This window comes from Chinchilla lanigera, unplaced genomic scaffold (assembly GCF_000276665.1).
Source record: "Chinchilla lanigera isolate Chin_1 unplaced genomic scaffold, ChiLan1.0 scaffold00006, whole genome shotgun sequence".
Lineage (NCBI taxonomy): Eukaryota > Metazoa > Chordata > Mammalia > Rodentia > Chinchillidae > Chinchilla > Chinchilla lanigera.
Window position 1 is genome coordinate 31,541,408 of NW_004955407.1, and position 20,322 is coordinate 31,561,729.

Below are 20,322 nucleotides of genomic sequence, written 5' to 3' on the forward strand. Positions count from 1 at the left end.
TTTGCATTTGTGTCAAACAGCGATGCAACCTGAACCGCAGGGAATGCCCCGTGTGTGGCCACCCCGCCACCTTTCCCATGTGCCTGTCACGCTCATCTACACGGCCCTCACACCCCGCCTGTGCAGCTGTGTGTCTGAGAGTGCCAGAACCCTGAAGGGAGAGGGTCCCTTCTTTCGTTCAGATTCTTTTTCTCTGGCGGTTATTTCACTTGGCCCGAAAACACATGGTGAACGTTTTAAACATTTGTTGAAGTACTGAACCTTTCAGGTTTAAATAGGAACACTAATAGGCAAGCAACATTTCGATTTTCTGTGATCCATTTGTTTTCTCCAAACTGCAGCAATACTTCTGCTAATTAAATTATGGGCTATTACAAGATTGCCCAGCTTGTCTCTGCTGGAACCTAGAAGGCAGATGGGGCCAGTTGGAGGAAGCATTGGGAAAGTCTGTGAGGGCCAGGCCCTGAGCCTCTGTCCACTCTTGTTGCTATCGTGGTGGGAGGAGAGGTGGCCACCCTGTGGGATGGAGGGCGGGTGGGGACAGGGAGCTGAGGACAGTTTCAGGTTCTGTGCCACTGGCTGGGTGTGGCTTGGGTATTACCGAGCCGTGTAACTGGTCACAAGAAGGGCCTGGCATTTCCTCTTCATTCTAGTCTTTTTTTTTCCTCCAAGTGGACCAATGAGCTGAATTCAGTTTTAGAACCTTCCCTCTTGGGACTACAGTGCTGTGATTTTAAGACTTATCAGTCTCTCTATGTGTTCTTCCTATAAAAGGCAGGAAATAGATTTGTAAAAGTGGGACAGCTATCTCATCTGAAAACACCTGTGCATGTGCCCTAGGGACCCCTCTTCCTAAGACAGAGTTCCTTGGGAACCACGGTTGGGGGAGGTGCCCAGTCATTTTTTAAAGTAGCTATTTAAGTCATGTAGGACTCACAGCCATTTTTGTTAGTCTTTTTAAAAAATTAATGTTCATGAAAGATGTGAAAAAGAAACAGGAGGTCTTTTCTGAAATGAACAGTAATATCGGGGTTTTGGGAGAAAAATTACACAGAGTGGAACAGGGAGGTTGGGTTCGGCTGATTAGGCTGCTCTGACAAATACCAAAGCTGAGGAGAAGTTTATTGTTGTACAGTTCTGGAGGCGGAACAGCCAAGGTCCAGGTGGTGACAGAGCCGGCTCTTCTTGAGGGCTGCAGACTCCGCTCCAGGCCTCTTCCTCGGCCAGTGGTAGTTGCTGGCGATCTTTGGCCTAGAGACGCCTCCCCTGCCTACACCTTCACTCCCTGCCTACACCTTCATGTGGCATTCTCGTATGCTTGTCTATCTGTACACATTTTCACCTTTTGTAAGGACACAGGCATTTTGGATTCAGGGCAGCCCTAATGACCTTGTTTTAACCTGATTACCTCCTTAAGCATCTGACCTCCACGTAAGGTCCAATTCTGAGGTCCTGGGGGTTAGAACTTCAACTTAGGAATTTGGAGAGGATGTAATTCAACCCACAACAGGGACTATGAGTTCAAAGGTAAATATTAAAATGTTCACTTTGTGTCTTATTTAAAAATCAGTACAACTCTCAGAAATAAAGTTCAGAATCAGGTCAAATGGTGTGTGCTATTGGAAATCAGAATGGTAGGTTTTTTTGTGCACAGAAAGGCTGGAGCCTGTTCCTTGACTGGGTGCTGTTTCTGTGGGCGTTTTTGCTGGTTGTTGTTGCGTGTGGTACTGGGAATTGAACCCAGGGCCTTTGCCCTGAGTTACACCTCCAGCCCTTTTTAAAGTTTTTTAAATTTTGAGACAGGGTCTTGCTAGGTTGCCCAGGTGGGCTTGAACTTGTGATCCTCTGCCTCAGCCTCAGAGTGGCTGGGATTGCAGTCACACACCAACACGCCTGGCTTGTTTTTGCTGTTTGAGACACACTTTGAGCTGCTTCCTCCTCATTAGACTGTTCCTCCGTTCTGAGTCTTAGACTTTAATAAGAAGTGTACCTAGAAAATCTAGTCAGCATGTAAATCAGGACATCTGCCGCCTACTTCCACTGTGATTTAGGGGTTTGATTTTTTTGTGTGTATAAACATGGAGATGAATAATTTTTGAGTCAGAGCTGTGGAAGAAGTGGTAGGGGTAGAATTTAGGGAATAAACAGCAGGTGCAACGTCTTAATTGTTGAAAAATGCTGCTTTTCACAGGCGTCCTTGGACACCTGGACAAGAGACTTTGAATTCCATGCTGTGCAGGTAAGAACTTGGGGATTCTGATGGAGTAAGTCAGGGTGGCCAGAGAAACAGACACATTCATAGCCTCTGTCTCTGTCTCTTTCTCTCTCGCGCGCACACACACTGGGGGAAGGGGAGATGTTGAGTTTTATTTTGTTGAGTTGGTCCACCCAATCCGATTCTGTGAGCTGGTAGGTACATAATCTGCAGAGCAGGCCAGGAGGCTTGAGACCTAGAGGAGAGTTGATGCTGCAATTCAAGTCCAAAGGCATCTACAGGCAGTTTTTCCTGTAGACATTTTTATTTTCTTCTTCTTAAGGCCTTCCGTTGATTGGATAGGACCCACCCCTATTATGGAGGATAATCTCCTTCATGTCTGCCAATGTAAATGTTAGTATCTAACCACTACCTTCACAGGAACTTCTAGACTGATGTTTGACCAACAACTTGGCACTACAGCCTTACCAACTTGACAAATGAAATTCACCATCACGTAGGGCCCCAAGGATTGGTCAGTCTCTGCCCCCAGGCATCAGGGCCTGCACACTCCTATCATCATTCTGGGTTAAAACATGCAGAATCCTGCTGTGAGTGTGGGTTTATCAGAATCCCCTCAGAGCAGATGGGTGCTCTCTTTGCTGAGCTGATTGTATTTCGGTTGTCTTCCTATAGCCATACACCTGTCTATGCCTTCCGATTTCTACCTGGATAAGAGATGGAGCTCACAAACAGTCCCAAGTTTCCTGGCTCAGCAGCCTAATTTATGAAGCAGGCTTTCTTTTTATTAATTCACTCATGGCTTTTTTTTTGCGCAGCAAAAAATCAGGCTTTCTCTTATATAATGGGTAGCAAGGAACCAAGACTAATCAGCCAGTGACACCTGGGCTGCTGGGCCATCCCAGGTGTTAGTGCCTGGCACCTGGTGCTGATGCTCCAGACAGCTGCGCAAGGGTTTCTAATCATTAGGTTAATCCGCAAACTCCAGAGAACCCCACTACCAGTTGGGCTTGACAGAGTTACTCAGTGAACACAGCTTTGCTTTCCTTAGCCCCCTGGGCTCCTCTGTTGCCAGGGTCACTTTCCACAGTCCATTCTGAGTAAGGGAGGACAGTTTCTCAGGCAGCAGGTCTTCCTCCAGCCTGGGGTGATGGGAAAACCCAGAGCATCCCTTCCTGTTAATTAGTGCATTTGCTTTTCATATAATACAGCAGATGCAGTGTGGATTTGTGCTTATCCCCCCAAAGCCAAAAAAGACCCTATACTTTTGATCACAGAAAAGGAAACAGTTAACTGCAAATAAGTGACATGCCCAAGATCACCCAGCAAGCTGTAGAAAGAGCCAGGAGTGGATTCTAGATATCCAGCTACTACCATGGCGGTGTTCTGGGAGCTCCAGGCAAGAGCCTGTAGTCATTGTGCAGGGGCTGTCACACTCCCAGTGGCACAGCCAGCAGGGAAGAGTCCAGGAAGGACCAGATCTCTGAAGGACCAAGCCTCTTCCTTCCATTGGCTGCTGACCCCTGCATACATTTCTCCCCAGTAGCCTAGGGGTCCAGCACTCCCCGGCTACTTCTCTTTCATCAAATGATATAAGACCCTGGAAGAATTTGGGGGAAGATAATTCTTTATGGGGCCACATTTTCAAAATACCCAGTTTTGTAAATGTCCACGCACATTTCCAGTGGGTGGAAACAGTTGATAGAGAACAAAGAGCTGCACTGTGGGCGGCGTGCATCTGGGCCTTGTGTGGCCTCCTCTCCGATCTGCCTTGAGGATGCAAGACTGTGCCGCGGGTGCAGAGAAGATGTGCCCAGAGCTGAGAGCTCGAATTCCCTCGCCAGCCCTGATGCCGACGTGGGTGTTGGGAGCACTGGCCAGGGAGACCCAGAGGGAAGCTAGGTCCTGGCAGGCCGCAGCATCGCTGGGTGAGGGGCATGGCCATGCAAGAGAGACTGTAATTAGTCCCTCCGAAGATCTTTTTCTGTTACATAAAGCAGTTGAGTAACCTGCTTCCTAGGAAATTTCTTCTGGAGAAAACAGACCATGCAAATGAAAAAGGTAGAAGTGGGTGATCAGTTGCATTTAGTCACATGTGCTTGGAGGGCAATGAGATCAGCTGGTTGTAGACAAACACATTTCTTCTGGGCAGTTGACCCTCTACATGGACAAACCCAGGCTCTCTTGTCCTCTGGGGTGATCAGGAGTGAATTCTTGACAGGTCCCTTAACATTGGTTACTATGAAATGACTGATTCTTCTATCCTAGTTGTGCTGTTATAAACATCGGTATGCGTGTGTCACTGGAATATGATGTCTTTAACTCTTTCAGGAAGATTCCTAGAAGGGGAATAGCTGGGTCAAATGGAATTTCTAGCTCTAGTTTTTTGAGGAATCTGCCTACAGATTTCCACAGTAGTTGTACTAGTTTACATTCCCACCAACAAAAGTGCATTGGGGTTTTTTTCCTACTTAATGTGTTAACATGTAGAAATGGTGACTTTCAGAGAGAGAGAGAGAAAGAAAGTGAGGGAGGGAGGGAGAGAGATGGAGAGAGAGAGGAGAGAGACAGAGACAGAGAGACTGAACTAAAGGAAGAAATTCTTCCAGATTTTTCAGTCTTGTCCCTTTTGAAGTGCTGTGTGTGTGTGTGTGTGTGTGTGTGCGCGCACACACACATGCATGCAAGCGAAGCTTCTTCTTTGCCTTAGAGGAATTGCCTCTGCCTGTCTCCTGGAAACAGGAGCACAAAGCAGTGGAGACTCTTGATTGTCCTCTCCTGGCCTTGACCAGGGGGCCCGGAGCACAGAGGGCCCCTTTGTAGCATCCTAAAGGTCTTCATCCATTTTCTGCTGCTCTAACAGAATGCCTGAGAGTGGGTAATTTATAGAGAACAGAGTTTTATTTCTTATATTTTGGGATGCCAGGAGGTCTGAGCTTGATGGTGGCATCTGGCAAGGGCCTAATAACTACATCAGAACGTGGTGCAGGGCACCACCTGGTTAGGAAACATGCCCAAGAGATGGGAAAAAGTCTAGCTAAACTCATCCTTTAATTTGGAGCCCATGCCTGTGATAACTAACGCATTCCCCTTATGACAGGTGTCATCCCTTCTGGAAGGTAGGGCCCGTATGACCTAATCATCTTATCACCTGTTAAAGGCCCTACTTCTTGGAGTATGTTTTGTTTTTGTTTTTTAAATGGGACCTCACTACATTGTCCAGGCTAGCTTTGAACTCCTTGCCTAAGTGATCCTCTTGCCTCAGCCTCCCCTATAGCTCAGACTACAGGCACGAAGCACCACACTCCACTTCAGGTCCCACCTCTTAATACTGTTATGGTGGCAGTTGAATTTCAACACAGACTGTGGAGAAGCATTCAAAGCACAGCACCAGAAAACAACCTGGAGCACACAGGCACTCCACAGCTCAGGAGCTAGAGGACTACAGCGGGGCCCCCTCCCCTGCACTGTGTGGTCTCCCTCTCCCCTGCTGGCATGGCCCCGCTCCACCCAGATTTTCAGAGAGCTGTGTCACATCAAGGGTTCACAGCACCAAGCTCGAGGCTATGAAAATCTGAGTTTTCGGTCTGCTCCTGGGTGAATTATTTAACCACCACAGGTTGTTTCTTCATTTGTAAAGGGGAAAACAGAATCCACCTCATTACACAGCTGCTCTACTGCTGCGTGGGGCTCCTCATGGCAGATGACGGCATTCAGGTGCTGAGGAAGTGTCATCTCTTGTTCATTCCATCCCCACGGGGGAAAAGACACTTTAGCTGAGGCTTGGGCCCAGGGAGTTGTTGCCTGTCAAGACACCTCTGAAGTCCCTGCATCCTTCCCCAATTTCCATTTCCTCCCTCTTGATTTTCCCCCACTCCAAACCCAGACAAATCGAGCCCCACTCAGCAACAGCATTGAACAACCTCATCAGAAAGGGCCCTGTTGTAAAAGTGCAAAGCTGTGTCTCCTTGAGAAGCTTTTCAGAAACATACATGAAAAATAGATGAGCTCTCTTGAATTGCAAATGCTTTTCAAGTTGAAGGCAAAAATGTGGAAATCTGCCTTCTTTTCTCAACCAGGGCAAGGTCAGGGATGCGGCTGCCTGTGTTTCCCAGTAAACATCTAGCACAGTCTTGAGGGCCAGGAAGAGAACTTCTTAGTGGCATCACCCTTCCCAGAAACTTGAACTCAATTAATTTGAATTCAGTTCAGTTTCCAGTGGCCTTTTTTTTTTTTTTAAGGTTTCAATAACTATTTGTTATGCGGTCTCTAAGTCCCTGGCTTTATGCCAGAGGCTATAGGGTTGAAGATATTTCAGAGTCAAGTTCACTCCCATCAGAGGGATTACAAGCCAGTCCGTACAGGCAAGGCTTTTAGCAATCAGGCTGCACACACGCGAGCTTTCAGTCCTCAAGCAAATGCTCCTATGTCCAGAGGGTGGGAAGGTCCAGAACCTATCCAGGACTGCTCAGAACTCCGTGGCTTTGTCCAGTTGTGTTGGACACTTCCTTGGCCTCACGATGTTAAAATGCAAGCAGCTGCATCTCAAGCTGCAAAGTCATTATTGTGGGTAGAACCTTAAGGGACCACTTTACAAATGTGTGATCAAAAATCCAATGAATGTTTCCATTAAAGATTTCTTACAGTGAAAGACACATTTCCATGAATCCCACCCCTACAAATACTCCTCATTTCAGACGCACTTATCCCTGCCACTTTCTGGTGCGGTTCTGGAAGTCGTCGTTCCTATCTTCTCATGGCTGCCTTAGTGTTCTGGGTCACTTCAAAGCGTTCCAGCGATTTCTGTCAAATGAAAGCATTACTGTGTGTCCTCACTCACCTTATTTACTAGGTCTGCACCATGTGTCTTCTGGCTCTTCCCCAAAGTCAAGATGACCATGAAAGGTAAACGTTTTGAGTTGATTCAGGACGCCAAGGCAGCCACGACAGCACAGCTAGAGACCCTCATGAAAGAGGACTTGCAGAACTGCTTCGGAAGTGGCGAGAACGGTGGGATCAGGGTGTTCAAAGTGAAGGGGAGCACTCTGAGGGGGGTTGATGGCGATGTGTCTTTTACTATCATAAACTTTAAAAATTTAAACACTCATTTTTTATCATCTAGAAGCCTCCAGAAGTTGTTCTTTTTTGTTTCTTTCATTTTATTAGTACATGTTTGTGAGATGTAATTATCACGTCCATCGTGGGGAGTTGGTGCCCTGATATATCACATCTTGACCTTTTGGGCTTCTTCTCCCCTCGCTGCCCTCCCGTCTTCCCCTATCCCCAGCTCCTCTTCCCATCTCCACAGTCAATCGCCTGGGTATCTTTTTTGTTTCCCTTTAAATTAATTAAATATTGGGTTTCTCATATAAGAGAAGCCATGGGCTATTTAACCTTTTGTGTCCAATGTGTTTCACTTAGCATTACGGCCTCAAGGTGCATCCATTTTCCTGCAGATGACTCACAGGTTTCCTTCCCTGTGGCTGAGTCTTGGTCTGCTTTACTTGAGCTCATTCAGCTTGTTCAGGAATAAATGGCCTCCCAGGGTGGCCTTGCTCTCATCAGCGCGCCTTACACAAAGCTGTGCTGGGCACAGTCGTGCCGGGGCCTCAGCTCTCCCCTCAGTCAGTGCTCGGGAGCACGGAAGATTGAATAGCTGGAGATTCTCTATCTGCTTGGATGACTTTTTGTCTCTTTTTTCTTTTTTTTTTTTGAGACAGGGTCTCGCTATGCAGTTCAGGCTGGCCTTGAGCTTACTTTGTAGCGCAGGCTGGTTTCAAACTTGCAATGATCGTCCTGCCTCAGCCTCCCAAGTGCTGGGATTACAGGCGTGCACCATTGGATGAATTTTTGAAGAGGAATCTCATATATTCTCAGGTGTGTCTAAGTGTATGTATTTGCTTCTGATTTGAAGGACAAAAAGCCCAAAGAACAAGAGAAAAAAGGGGATTTTCTTCATCGACCCTTTTCCAAGAAGCTGGACAAGAACCTGCCCTCGCACAAGCAGCCCTCCTCGGCCTCGCTTATCACGCAGATTCAGAACACCAAAGCCCTGCTGAAGGACCGGAAGGCCTCCAAGCCCGGCTTCCCCGACAAAGGTGGGTCAGCCCTGGGGTCCTTGGCGGGCATTCACCCCTTATAGAGCTGTGTCTGCTGTGCACCCCTCACCAGGGCGTGCTGGGCAGGAAAGCAGAGCAGAGGCAAGGCTGTGTTCACACATCTGTGAGGACGGGAGCCCTGTCCAGGGCCAGCCAAGCTGTGGCGTGTCAGCCACCTGCAGAAAGCACTATGGGAGGAGAGGTTGGAGTACACAGCATTGCAGAGCAGAAACGGGGTTATGGCGTTGTTGGGGTAGATACTGGAGTGTGTAGAACTGTGGGACTAGAGACTGGAGTGCATTGTATTGTGAGAGCAGAGATTAGGGTCCATGGTATTGTAGGCCACAGTAAGGGTATAAGGTGTTACAGGAGAAGAGACCGGGGTGTAGGAATCAAGATAGGGGTGCAGGATCTGAGACTAGACAGTTTTCTGGAGCCCGGTTGGGTGCATGGTGTTGTAGGGGTAGAGACCGCAGTGCAGAACTAGAGATTGGGCTCAGGAGCAGAGTGAGAGTGGTAGACATAAGTACAGATTGGGTTTGGTTTGGTTTTGTTGGAGTCTTGCCCAGAAAAGTGGCCTGGTAAGGCACTGAGTTGTGACCGAGTCTGGGCGCTGGTAGGGGTAGCTATGCAGAGCCAAGTTCAGATCCCAGCTGTACCACTTGCTGCAGACAACAGAGTCCCCATTGGTTCCTTTACTTGTAATAGCCCCTGCCTGTTGGAAGTGTTGGGTGGTTGCAATAAGAGGCATGGAAGTTTCTCCATGTGATAAGGGATCCAGCACATGGTAGACAGCTGATTAATGTGAGTCTCCCTGCTCTGGGATGAGCATTGACGTAGAAAGGAGCTCACCGGGCACAGGTTTAGCACACACAGGAGAAATGTCAAGGGAGGCACATGGGAGCCGTACAGCCATGAGGTAGGGAAGAAGTTCCTGTAACTGAGAGCATTGTTGAGTAAGAGCATCCACTCCCTTTGTTTTAAATATGAAGATCAAAGGTTCAGAGAGAGCCATTGCCCATCTAGGGGTAACCCAGGCTTGCTGAGCCCTTGGCGGGACTCCCGGCCAGTGACCACTGTCCCCACATTGCACAAAACACCCTGCCTGCCTGGTGTGGAGCGTGCAGCGGACCTTGTAGGGAGGTGACTGTGTGCCAACCAAATATTGGGACGTTAGCCGTGAACAAAACTTTGCTTTTTTATGATGATGAATTTCAGGCATTTGAGCCGCCTGAGGAGGAGGTTTGTTTCGGTGTCTGTCTGTGTTTGTTTATGTAGGCAAGGAAGAGCCCTGGTACCCTCCGTTGCTCCCCAAACCACTCCCAGAGGGCAGCAGCTTGCTCCTGCAGCTGGGCTTCTGTGGGACCTATAAAAATGTGACACAGAAAAAAGAACTTAAGACAGAGCTTATTCTGCATGAATTTGGCTTTATTTCCCTCTGCTCCAAATCTGCAGGGGTTTCCCTGTCTTCCGGCACAGTTTGCAAACCTGGATTCCAGGCTCTGCCCACCCCGGAGATGGGAACTGGGTGGATGGGCCAATTACCCAAACCGTAGTTCTCAGCCGTGCTGTGGAGAACTGGATCTGAATCCATCAAGATCAAAGCCATGAGGGAGCCTTGACAGGGAGAGAAGTCCTGACAGGATGAACCTAGGGACACTGTGCTAAGCGAAACGAGCCTGTCACAGCGCAGCAACGCTGTGTGATTCCACTTGTAGAGAGCAGTCAGCTTCCCGGAGGCAGAAAGTGGAACCGTGGCTGCCGGGGGGGCGGGCGAGGAGAAGCAGGGAGTTGGTGCTTAGCAGGCGCGCAGCGCTAGATGTGCAAGGAGAAAACAGCTGCGGAGATGGTGCAACACGGTGAATATACTTACCGCCACTGTCCGCTTATAAATAGTTAAGATGATAAATTTTCTGCGACATATTCGTACTACCGTAAACGGGGCAGTGGGGATATGAAAGGAAAAGTCTTCCCTGGGTCGGATGACCAGATCTGTAGGGGTTCAGGGAGTCAGGCTCTGTACCCCTCCAGAAATTTCATGGGTGTCCCACTGTGCGTGCACATTTTTATGCAGAGCCCCTTGGGCAGGGTTTAGAGTTTTAAGTAGCCAAACAAGAAGTCTGTATTAAACTGGGACCTCCTGTCTCCTCCACCCTAGAAAAACTGTCGGGCTTCTGGGAATAACCGAATGCTGCCGCTGTCTCTGTCCTGTAGCTAAGCCCCTGCTTTCTCCCTTCCTCCTGCCACCCGAGGGTCACTGACTCAGCCAGTCTGTTGGTCTGCACTGGGAGGGGAAGGCCCTGTGCACTGTTTCTGTGGCTGTCATGATTTTATTTGTTTTCTTGATATGCAGATTCCTTCGGCTGCCGCAGTATTTTCCGCAAGACCTCCGATTCCAATTGTGTGGCCTCTTCTTCCATGGAATTCATCCCTGTCCCACCTCCCAGGACCCCCAGGACCCTAAAAAAACTGGAGTCCCATCAGCAAGGGCCTGGGAGCGCTGGCATTGCCCCCAAAGAAGACCCCCTGATGCTGGACATGGTGCGCTCCTTCGAGTCTGTCGACCGCGATGACCACGTAGACCTCCTGTCCCCATCCCATCGCTACCGGGTCCTGAACTCCCCAGTGAGCTTGGCTCGCAGGAATTCCCATGAGAGGACACTGTCCCCAGGGCTGCTGTCCGGGAGCACGTCACCTCTCCAAACTCCTTTGCATCCCACCCTGATCTCTTTTGCTCCTGAAGATAAGAACAGCCCCCCAAAAGAGGAGGAGGTGTGTTCTCCGCCTCCAGTTCCCACCAGTGGCCCCACGCAGCCTCTGGGGAGCCCCAACTGTGTCAAGAGCCGGGGCAGGTTCCCCATGATGGGCATTGGACAGATGCTGCGGAAGCGCCACCAGAGCCTGCAGCCCTCCGTAGAGAGGCCCCTGGAGGCCAGCATGCCCCCGCTGCAGCCCCCAGCCCCCAGCAGCCTCGCCTTCGACCTGGCTGATGGGGTCAAGGGCCAGTGTTAACCTGGACCAGCAAGATTCTGGGTCTCTGTAAGGAATGCAGCAGAACAGAGCTCCACACATCTGTCAGAGTATGAACAAAGATCTCTTCTACGCCTGTCACGTGACTTCACAACCATGGATCAGCCCAAACCCACACACCCAAAGCCTGCACATCCCAACCTTACCTAAGGACTCCTGAGATGCTGGAAATCACCAGGAGAGCTGGCTGCAGGGACAACGGATTCCAGTCTCAGACCATCCTTCCTTCCACCCACTCACCAAGCCCTCTTCTGTCTCACACTGCTGGGCTTGGGGCTGAAAACCACGCATCAGACTAGACTGATCTAGACTGTTACAGATCATCCCTCTGTGCTGTGTGTGCATACCTCCCAGCAATTGCTCTCTGCTCAGCAGTTGGTCTCAGCCTCAGAGGGACCAACAGCGTCCAAGGTCTGTCCATCGAGGCCACAGTTTCCTTTGGAGTGAAGTGGTTTTCTCTTGGTGACTAACAGCGAATCTCTGCGGCTGGTTAGGAGCAGTGAGCTGCAATGCTGGGCCCGAGGAACTGGAGAGGAACATGGAACAAGTCCTCAGACTAAAGATGGAACAGTCTGGACCCAGATAGCAGAAAACAGCTAAAGGAAACACCCGTCCCAAGAAAGATTTTATTGGTGGTGGTGGTGGTGGCAGGGAATTGCTGATGGTTGAATGATCTTGTCCAAAGAAATTTTTTTCATTATGGGATGTCATGAAACTGAAATAACATGATTTTTGGAAATCCAACTGGAGAGATGAAAAGCAGTCTCACCAAATTCATGTTTGCAGGCGAAGATACAGCCCAGAGGGCAGACGAGCTGGCTCAGGTGGTTTTTAATAGCATTGGACCACAGTGGCCTGCAGGAGGGGGCAGGATCCCAGCCACCCTGTGCTCATCCTGCTATACCAGCAGAGCTCCCATGCTTCTAGAAGGTGTGGAACATAACTGGTTCTTTACAAAGAGAGAAAGAACGTTACAGCAGGACTCGGATGGCAGGAAAGCAACGATACCTCTGTGCTACGCAGTTTTCATGCTGCCCAGGAAGGAAGTGTGATTCAGAGCTCAGCTGACCTGCTGTGAACTGCGAACAGGCTCGCTGGGCAGGGAACATGTTCAGTATGGGACAGTTCCTCCAAGAAAGCAGCATCCCCCAAACAGGGTTTCAATCTGTGTTGTGTTTTCATACTTTTTGCCAAGGATCGAACCAAAGATGTGTCTCCACTTCTGTGACTGTGTTCTCCCTGTGTGTGTGTTTTGTGGACTCTGGTGTTGTCTGACTGCATCCAGCTGGAGCCTGATGGGTGCTTTCCCCACGGGAGGCCTGGGCCTGGCCTCTGGTCATGGGCAGAATTGCAAGAAGGGAAAGTATTGGCACACTTTGGAATCAGTGGACCAGGATGGCACAGGATGGATAGCAGTTAGTTTAGGAGGTAGGTTATAGAATGGCCTAGAATCTTCAACTATTTTTTACTTTTTTTTTTTTCCTGTGGTACTAGGGATTGAACCCAGGGCTGCGAAAGTGCTCAAGTGCTGAGCCACATCATCAGCCCTTTTTCCTTTTTAATTTTGAGACAAAGTCTCAATAAGTGGCCCAGGCTGCCTTTGAACTTGCCATTCTTTTTGCCTCAGCATCGCAAGTAGCCGGCACAACAAGCATACACACCATTCCTGGAAGTTTCAGCTTTTGACTAGTATAGATGTCACCAGAGACTACCACTGTGGCCACGCCCTTGGGTCACCTCAGTCCGCTGATTCCAAAGTGGGCCAAGTCCCTTGAGAATGGCAAGCCAGCCTTCATCTCCCCAGCAAGGAGCCCTCTGCCAGCAGACTTCCTTGGGCCCTTCCCACTTCTGATTCAGCGAGGAGAGACCAGATCTCTAGTCAACTGCAGAAGCTACCCAGCTGTGCTGGCAAGACCTGGGGCTGCTCAACCCTTTGGACGGGGATCACCCCCACCCTTCGGCCATGTTAGGAGTACATCAGCCTCCTGGTTGTTGGGATTACTCCTTTGTGTAGTTTCAAAGCAAGCTGTAAACTTTACACTGAAAATAGAGCTTTTTAAGCAGAAAAAAGAAAAGAATCATCCAGTAGATCCTCTCTCCTTTTGACTTAACATGCTTGATTTTCAGTGGGTGGAGAATCCTTTTGTCAGGGTGGCGTCTGCCTGGAATGGCCCCTCTGAGCAGGCTGGGAAAATGCATACCTGTGCACCATGAACTTTCTGTCGACCCTTGTGTCTTTTCTCATGCGTTTTACTTTCCTCACCAACCTGTGTGTTTCTGTGTTGCTGTTAGCTCGTGGAGAACATGTTGATCATTCTTCGAGTGCAGCTGCAGATATGGTACCACCAGCCGCCGGGTTGCCATGGGCAACGTGGACTCGGAGCTCAGGTGTACTCTGAACCAGTGAGAGGACAGGGAACAGAAGGGAGGGAATAAGCTGTATTTTTTGGTGTGTGTGAGCACCTAAGCAACCTATGAAACTGAGTGAAAGAAAAAAATGTTAAATTCTTTATTATTTTATTATATTTATATGGAGAACTTGACTGTCCCTTTGGTAAGTACAGAGTGTGTTGTCTGTTTGACTCATGACTCTCCCTTAGTTTGTCCGTGCCTGTGATTTCAGTCAGCCTGCAGCTACTGATGGAAATGACCCAACTGCCGTGGGGCGAAGTCCAGGAGGAAAAGTCCCTTTCAATTGTATGATTTGGTCATAAATAAGGACCATATTTATGTCACCATTATTAAATATATGTACTTTTATAATGACTGTGAAATACACTTTTTCCTCACTATGACTGTTTCTTTATTTGCTGATAAATCTGAAAACATCACATGCATTGTAAAGAGAACAGTCGACTGCATAAGTTCTTGGCCCAGTGACAAATTAGATCTAAGTGGGAATTGAGCTGTGCGATACTTGGGAGTATATTCCACTCCGGCATCCCTGGTCCATTTCACCAGCCACAGGTCTGTCTGCGCAAGGCATCTGACACACTGCAAATGGCAGTTCAAGGTGAATGTGCACTTTTTAGTTTTAAGGGCTCAGGATTTCTCATGGTGACTCTGACATGTCACATGAAGAATGGTGAACAATGCTTCAGGGTATTGTCCTTGTTTTAGGCCCCGATGAGGGACGGTAGGGTAAGATTGTAGAGTAGGACAGGGGTAGATTAACTGTTTGGCTCAGTTATCGCTTCAGGAACTGTTCACAAAATGTTTTTCATAAGTGCTACCTTGTTTCAACCGGGCCCCTTTCAGAGCAGGGAATGAAAGCTTGGACAGTGGTGTGGCTAGAAAGTAGAGGGACCCCCTTTTTCTCACTATCCAAAGCTCTCTCTGAAGTTTGATTGGGGAGATAAAAGAACAAGTATCTAGTTTTGATATTTTGTTGTAAGAATCACAACATTTTTTGAGCAGGCAGGAACCTGACCATCTCTGGTCCAAGCCCAGACTCTTTGACATAGAGAAACTTGGAGCTCCCAGGAGTTTAAGGATGCTCCAGAGTCCTGTGTGAGCTGGCACCAGAGCCGGTCTGCAGCGTGTCCTTAAGAATGCAGAGAAATCAGTGGCCGCTGTGGTCCGAGGGAAAAGCTGACAGAAATCAAGCTGTCATTGCAACAGTTATTTTTGAGGTTCCTGCAAGGGCCCAGCCTGCGTTTTTTAAGTCAGTCTCAAAATTATGTGACTTCTTGAGATTCTGCACAGTTTTGTGTATGACTGTTCTAATTGTGTCGAAGCTTGAACATCACCGTCTTTCTGGCACCCACCGGTAAATGTCAAACCTAGAGACAGACAGCTTTCTTTCTGGATTCTCTTCCTCGATAGATCTCCTAAGCAAGCAGCAACCTTTGGATTGCCTTGTTACCTACTTTAGCTACCCAAAGGCCTTGGGTTTTACTAGATTAAATCATTTCCATATAGCCATCTCATCAAGTGAGACAATTTTGAAGGAATGCAAGACTGATATATTTAGGGCTGAGGTCTGGAAGCCTCTTGGTTATTGTATTTGTTTTCTTTATAGGCTCTTCCATGTGCCACAGGCACGGTGAGAATAATTGAGAGCAACACTGGGAGCTGGTTCAATTTAATGTCATCACTTTTCAATGAAAGGAGCGTGTTTCCTGAGTACTAAATGAGTGTATTATTTGTGGCAGTTTTTTTTTCTTCTTTGTCAAGGGAGCTTTTCAGACATCTGGTTCCAAAGACAAATGGGGTACATATTTGTACTTCTTCTCTGTAGATGTGTTTTCATAGCACACAGTGAGGTCTAGGATTTGCCGTTTGTGAGCATGGAGGAATGGGGGTGGGGCGGGCAGTGGACTTTGACAGAAAAGACAGAAGCATCTCAGGCTTGGCAGCCCCTTTCCTCAGGTATGCATGCCTGAGCTGGCGCGCAGGTAATGGGGCATTTCCGGCAACCACATCCGGGCACATAAAATGGCCGGATGTTAGGCAAACTCGGGGATCCCCTGGAATCCCGTGGTTTACAATGAAAAGATGGTGCATTGTGGAGAAGGCAGGGCCGTGAAACAATTATTCACAGGTAAAAAATCAAATGCTTCTGACTTAAGGACCCAAGCTACTTGTATTCCCTTCTCATCTGGAAAAGCAGAGGCTTTGACTTATATTTAAGCTCTGTACTATAACAAAAATGTATACTCTCTAGACCTGTGATCACAGCCACCTGGAAAAGGGCTGTTGTAGTCCTATATAGGAAACAGGGCTTCTCTGAAACTGGACAGTGCCTTCATGGCACGTTTAAGCCACGATCCCTTTCATTGGCAACCAGTGCACTGGACAGATCAGACTTTGCTTTCACAACACAGTCAACAAATTGTGAACTTGCCAAGAAAGATTTGTTTCCTACATGGTTTTCTAAGGCTTGTTAACTCCGTAACTCGGGGATCCAGGCTGCTTCTGGCCTGTGGCTCCATCAACTTAACGTGAAGCTTCAAGGAGAGACTTCCACCAGCTCTGAGAGCTCTTTGAGGAGGGCATTGCTTCCTCTCACAGCTCACTGGCTCATTCAAGTATTGCGGCCTTGCCTGTGAGCACAAAGCTGGGAAATGGTAGGGGGCATATGCCACTGTGGGGTGCAGTTAATACTTGCGCCACCTTGGGAAAGGTCCAGACGCCTGCCACTTAAAAATTCCCTAAAATAGGACTGGTCTTGCCTCACTGTTGCACAATTATAGCACTTCTTTGTGCCTAAGGGTTATTTTTTCTAAATAAAGACATTAGAATTGGTAAATTTTAATGTCTTATTTAGCTTGCAGGGAGCATTTTAGCTAAATTGTGTCTTCCCCAAATTTCTATGTTGAAGCCATAGCCCCAGTACCTGAGAATGTGACCATATTTGAAGATAGGACATTTAAAGACACAAGGTAAAATGAGGCCGTTAGGGTGGAACCTAATCTAATCTGACCAGTATGCATATAAGAAGAGTCAAAAGGACACCAGAGAGAAGAAAGGCCGCGGGAGGACAGGGAGAAAGCAGCCATCTGCCAGCCCAGGGTAGAGGCCTCAGGAGGAACCATCTCTGCCAATCCCTTGATCTCAGACTTCTAGACTCCAGAACTATGAGAAAATACATTTTTGTTATCTAAGCCACCAAGCAGGTCATGGCAGCCCTAGCACACTAATCAGGAGGAAAAGCCAAATAATAATATTTATACAGTCTACAAATCTTACAAATTTTGTCCCACCTACTGAATTCATTTATACCCTTTCATGCAACTAAATTGCTCCCAGAAATTTCCCTGTTTGGGGAGTGAAACTCTCCTTTTTCTGTGTTCCCTGTGCGCTAAGCTCAGTGTGCCGGTTATGTTCAAGAATATTTCTTCCTTTAATCCTAAAACTTACAACTTTTTTCTGCGAAGAGCAACTAGCAAATATTTTAAGTTTCGAGGACTGCTGTGTGGTCTGTTGCATATTCTTGTTCTGTTTTTCTTTTTAGTTTACTTTTTGTTCTGTATAAGTATTTGGAAATGTGAAATCCATTTTTATCTGGTGGACATACAAAAGCAGACCTCAGCAGACTTCAGCCATCAGGCCATAGTTTGTTAACCCCTGATTTAATCTTCACAAGGACCCTGGGAAGTGTTGTATTTTCTCAGTTTTACAGATAAGCTTAGTGGGCTTTATCTAGGTCTCATGATTTTTATAGTCACTCACCACAAATGTTCATTTCAGGAATTCTCTGGGAGGTTTTTATAGTATCTGAGCCAGATACTATAAGGGTTCTCTGGGCTCACTGGAAGGTCTGTTGATATTGGTGATGAACTGGTTAAGAGTTTGGCAAATGATTTACTCCAAGGGAGAGTGCAGATGGGGAGAAAGCGAGCTGGGTTTTTCCCTGTCTCACTCCTTGTGTTGCTTGTGGTATTAGTCTATTTTTCATTACTGTAATGAAGTAACTAAATCTGGCTAAATGTATAAAGATAAGAGATTTATTTGGCTCAGGATTTTGGTCCAAGGTCAAGGTGGTCCTCTTGTTGGTAGAACCTTAAGACGGCACAGAACATCACATAGTGAGAGTCGGAGCTTACATGAGTGTCTGCGTCCTCTGGGCTCTCTTTGCCTCTGTTGCCGCAGCTTTCAACAGCAGGGCTCTATCATGATGATCTTGACTAATCCTAATCACCACCCAGTGTCCTACTTCTAAACACCACAGCTAAATTATGTTTCCACCCTCTTACTATCCCTCACAGTACACACAGCCTGTGGACACACTCAAGCTACATTCAAACCATGACAGTAAATTTCCAGTAAATTTGTTTGCTGTCACAATCACACCGATGCTTTAGAGGACACCCTGGTCACGAGTCTGCCTCTGCCACTTTGTTCCCACTCTCAGATCTATTCGTGCCCCATCTCTGCAGAAGAGCGTGGTCCTGGGTCTTAAGTTGTTTTCCATTTCAAGCCATTTTCTATTTCTCTTTTTTGAAGGGCTTCTCAAAAATAGGCTCTTGTTTGCATATAAAAAGAGAGGGCTTACTCGAAATCTTAGGGACAAGTCTAAATGGAGAGCGGATGCGAAGCTGAATGATGCTTGTGGACGAGTCATGCCCATTAGTCACAGCTGGATGACGTGCAGCCAGGGGCTGGACAAGCATCTGTGCCGCTGAAAGAGATGAATTGTGCCGTCTGAGTCACAGAGTTCCAAATAGCCCATTCAGTGTCCTTCCTACCCACGTCCACTTCAATTACAGGAGGCATTTCATAGCATTCAGACCCACACTGGAGGATCGCAAGGACAGAACCTGAAGCAGTCACCAAGAAACATCTGGGTTCTCGGGATGAGCACAGTTCAGCTTTTTGGGGCATGATTTTCATAACTCATTGCTAATTTAACAAGAAAACAAAATGTACTCACAGTGGCTGTGCCACACATACAGATACAAAATCAGTGTGAATTTTGTGAGTATAGATGTTCTCTCTGCTTTAGGACATTTCAGGAAATAATTTTAGGAAGCAGAGGTGAAGTTCAACCTCTTGTTTATAGGTAATGCATTTGAGGCTATCATACAGAAGTGATGCTGCCTTGGTCAGCTATTTGTTGCTGTGACCTAATACCTGACATACTCAACTTATAGGTGGAGATGTTTACTTTGGCTCACACCTTCAGAAGTGTCAGACCACGGTTGACAGCTGTCAAGGCAGAGTCATCATGGTGGAAGGACCTGGCAGAGGGAAGCTGTTCAACTCCTGGCAGCCAGGAAGCATAAAGGGAGCAGGAGAGTTAGACAGAAAGGGGCCAGGGACATGATCTGCCCTTCAAAGGCATGCCCCACATGCTCTGCCTCTTTCAATTAGTTCCCACTTCCCAGTAAGCTCACTGAGCTCTAAACTCATCAATGGATTGATCCACCTGATGAAGTTAGAGCGCTCATGATCCATTCAGTTCCTCCAATCACGTGGGAACCAAACCTCCAATGTGAGGTTTGCGGGGGAGCATTTTGGATCCCACCCATAAAAGGTGGACTAAAGGGCTCATACCTTGTTGGTAGCAACATCTGCCTCCAAGTTGAGTTATTCCACCAAGTCGGAAGAGGCTATAATTAAGGAAGCCCTGGGGGTAACTTGGGATGCCACAGCATCTCAAGTTTACACACTTTCCTTTGCAAAATGCTGCACCTTAGCGAAAGTGGACATGGTGATGGCCATAATACAAAGAAGGAAATTGTTTTGTGAGGAGTGTTTGAAGCACAGGAGTATGCGTGAGTGCTCTCTCCACTTCCCCAAGCATGACTTGCCTTGCTCTCCTCTAAGCGGTTCCCAAGTTGGATGCTAAAGTACTGAGTACGTTATCTCCCAGGCCCCAGGGACACTGTCTTAGTCATCTTTGTATCTACACTCAGTGATTCAAACACTTACTTGGATGGATGGTGATGGAGACCACTACGAAGCGGCTCTGAGCAGGATTTAAATTGACCAGTTAGCTTTCCTTGTTTACTTGTGAGTCTGTCCAAGGCCTAGGCCCCTAGGTGCAACAACCAGGCTCGTGTCTGGAGATGGGCGATAGATTCATAGTAAGTGAACGTTTGGTAGTCTTTGGTCCCAGGTGAGGAATGTAATGGCAAGTGAAGTTCTGACACCTCAAAAAACAAGGCCACAACTAAGGACACCTGGCTGCAACCTCAATTAACTAAAGACATAGAGCCAGGCATGGTGGCACATGCCTGTAATCCCAGCACTTAAGAGGCTGAGGTAGGAAGATCACTACGTAGCTTAGGCTACATAGTGAGTTCAAGGCCTAAACTACAGAGTGAGACCTTGTCTCAAAAAAGAAACAAACAAACAAAAAAAAAACAAAAAAGACTGTAGCTCCAGGCATCTCCTGTGGTGAAGGCCTTCCTGGAGACAACATAGGTCTCCTAAATTAACATAACGTATTACTTGGAGAAGTCCTTGAGCAGACTTCCAAGGTCCTTGAGCAGTCTTTCTCAGATTTCTACCTTTCTTCAGTATTCCCCTCAT

The 20,322-nt window shown here is 47.6% G+C and overlaps 1 protein-coding gene across 1 annotated transcript in view; it reads left to right on the forward strand.

Annotated features, from left to right (window-relative positions):
* Positions 1 to 14,135, forward strand: part of Hunk (hormonally up-regulated Neu-associated kinase) — a gene marked incomplete in the record, with an annotated part of 116,498 nt that extends 102,363 nt beyond the window's left edge. Inside the window, 3 exon segments of the mRNA XM_013504110.1 lie at positions 2,192 to 2,239; positions 8,130 to 8,313; positions 10,667 to 14,135. Coding sequence (XP_013359564.1) covers positions 2,192 to 2,239; positions 8,130 to 8,313; positions 10,667 to 11,325 — 891 coding nt within the window.
* Positions 14,136 to 20,322: the final 6,187 nt, after the last annotated feature.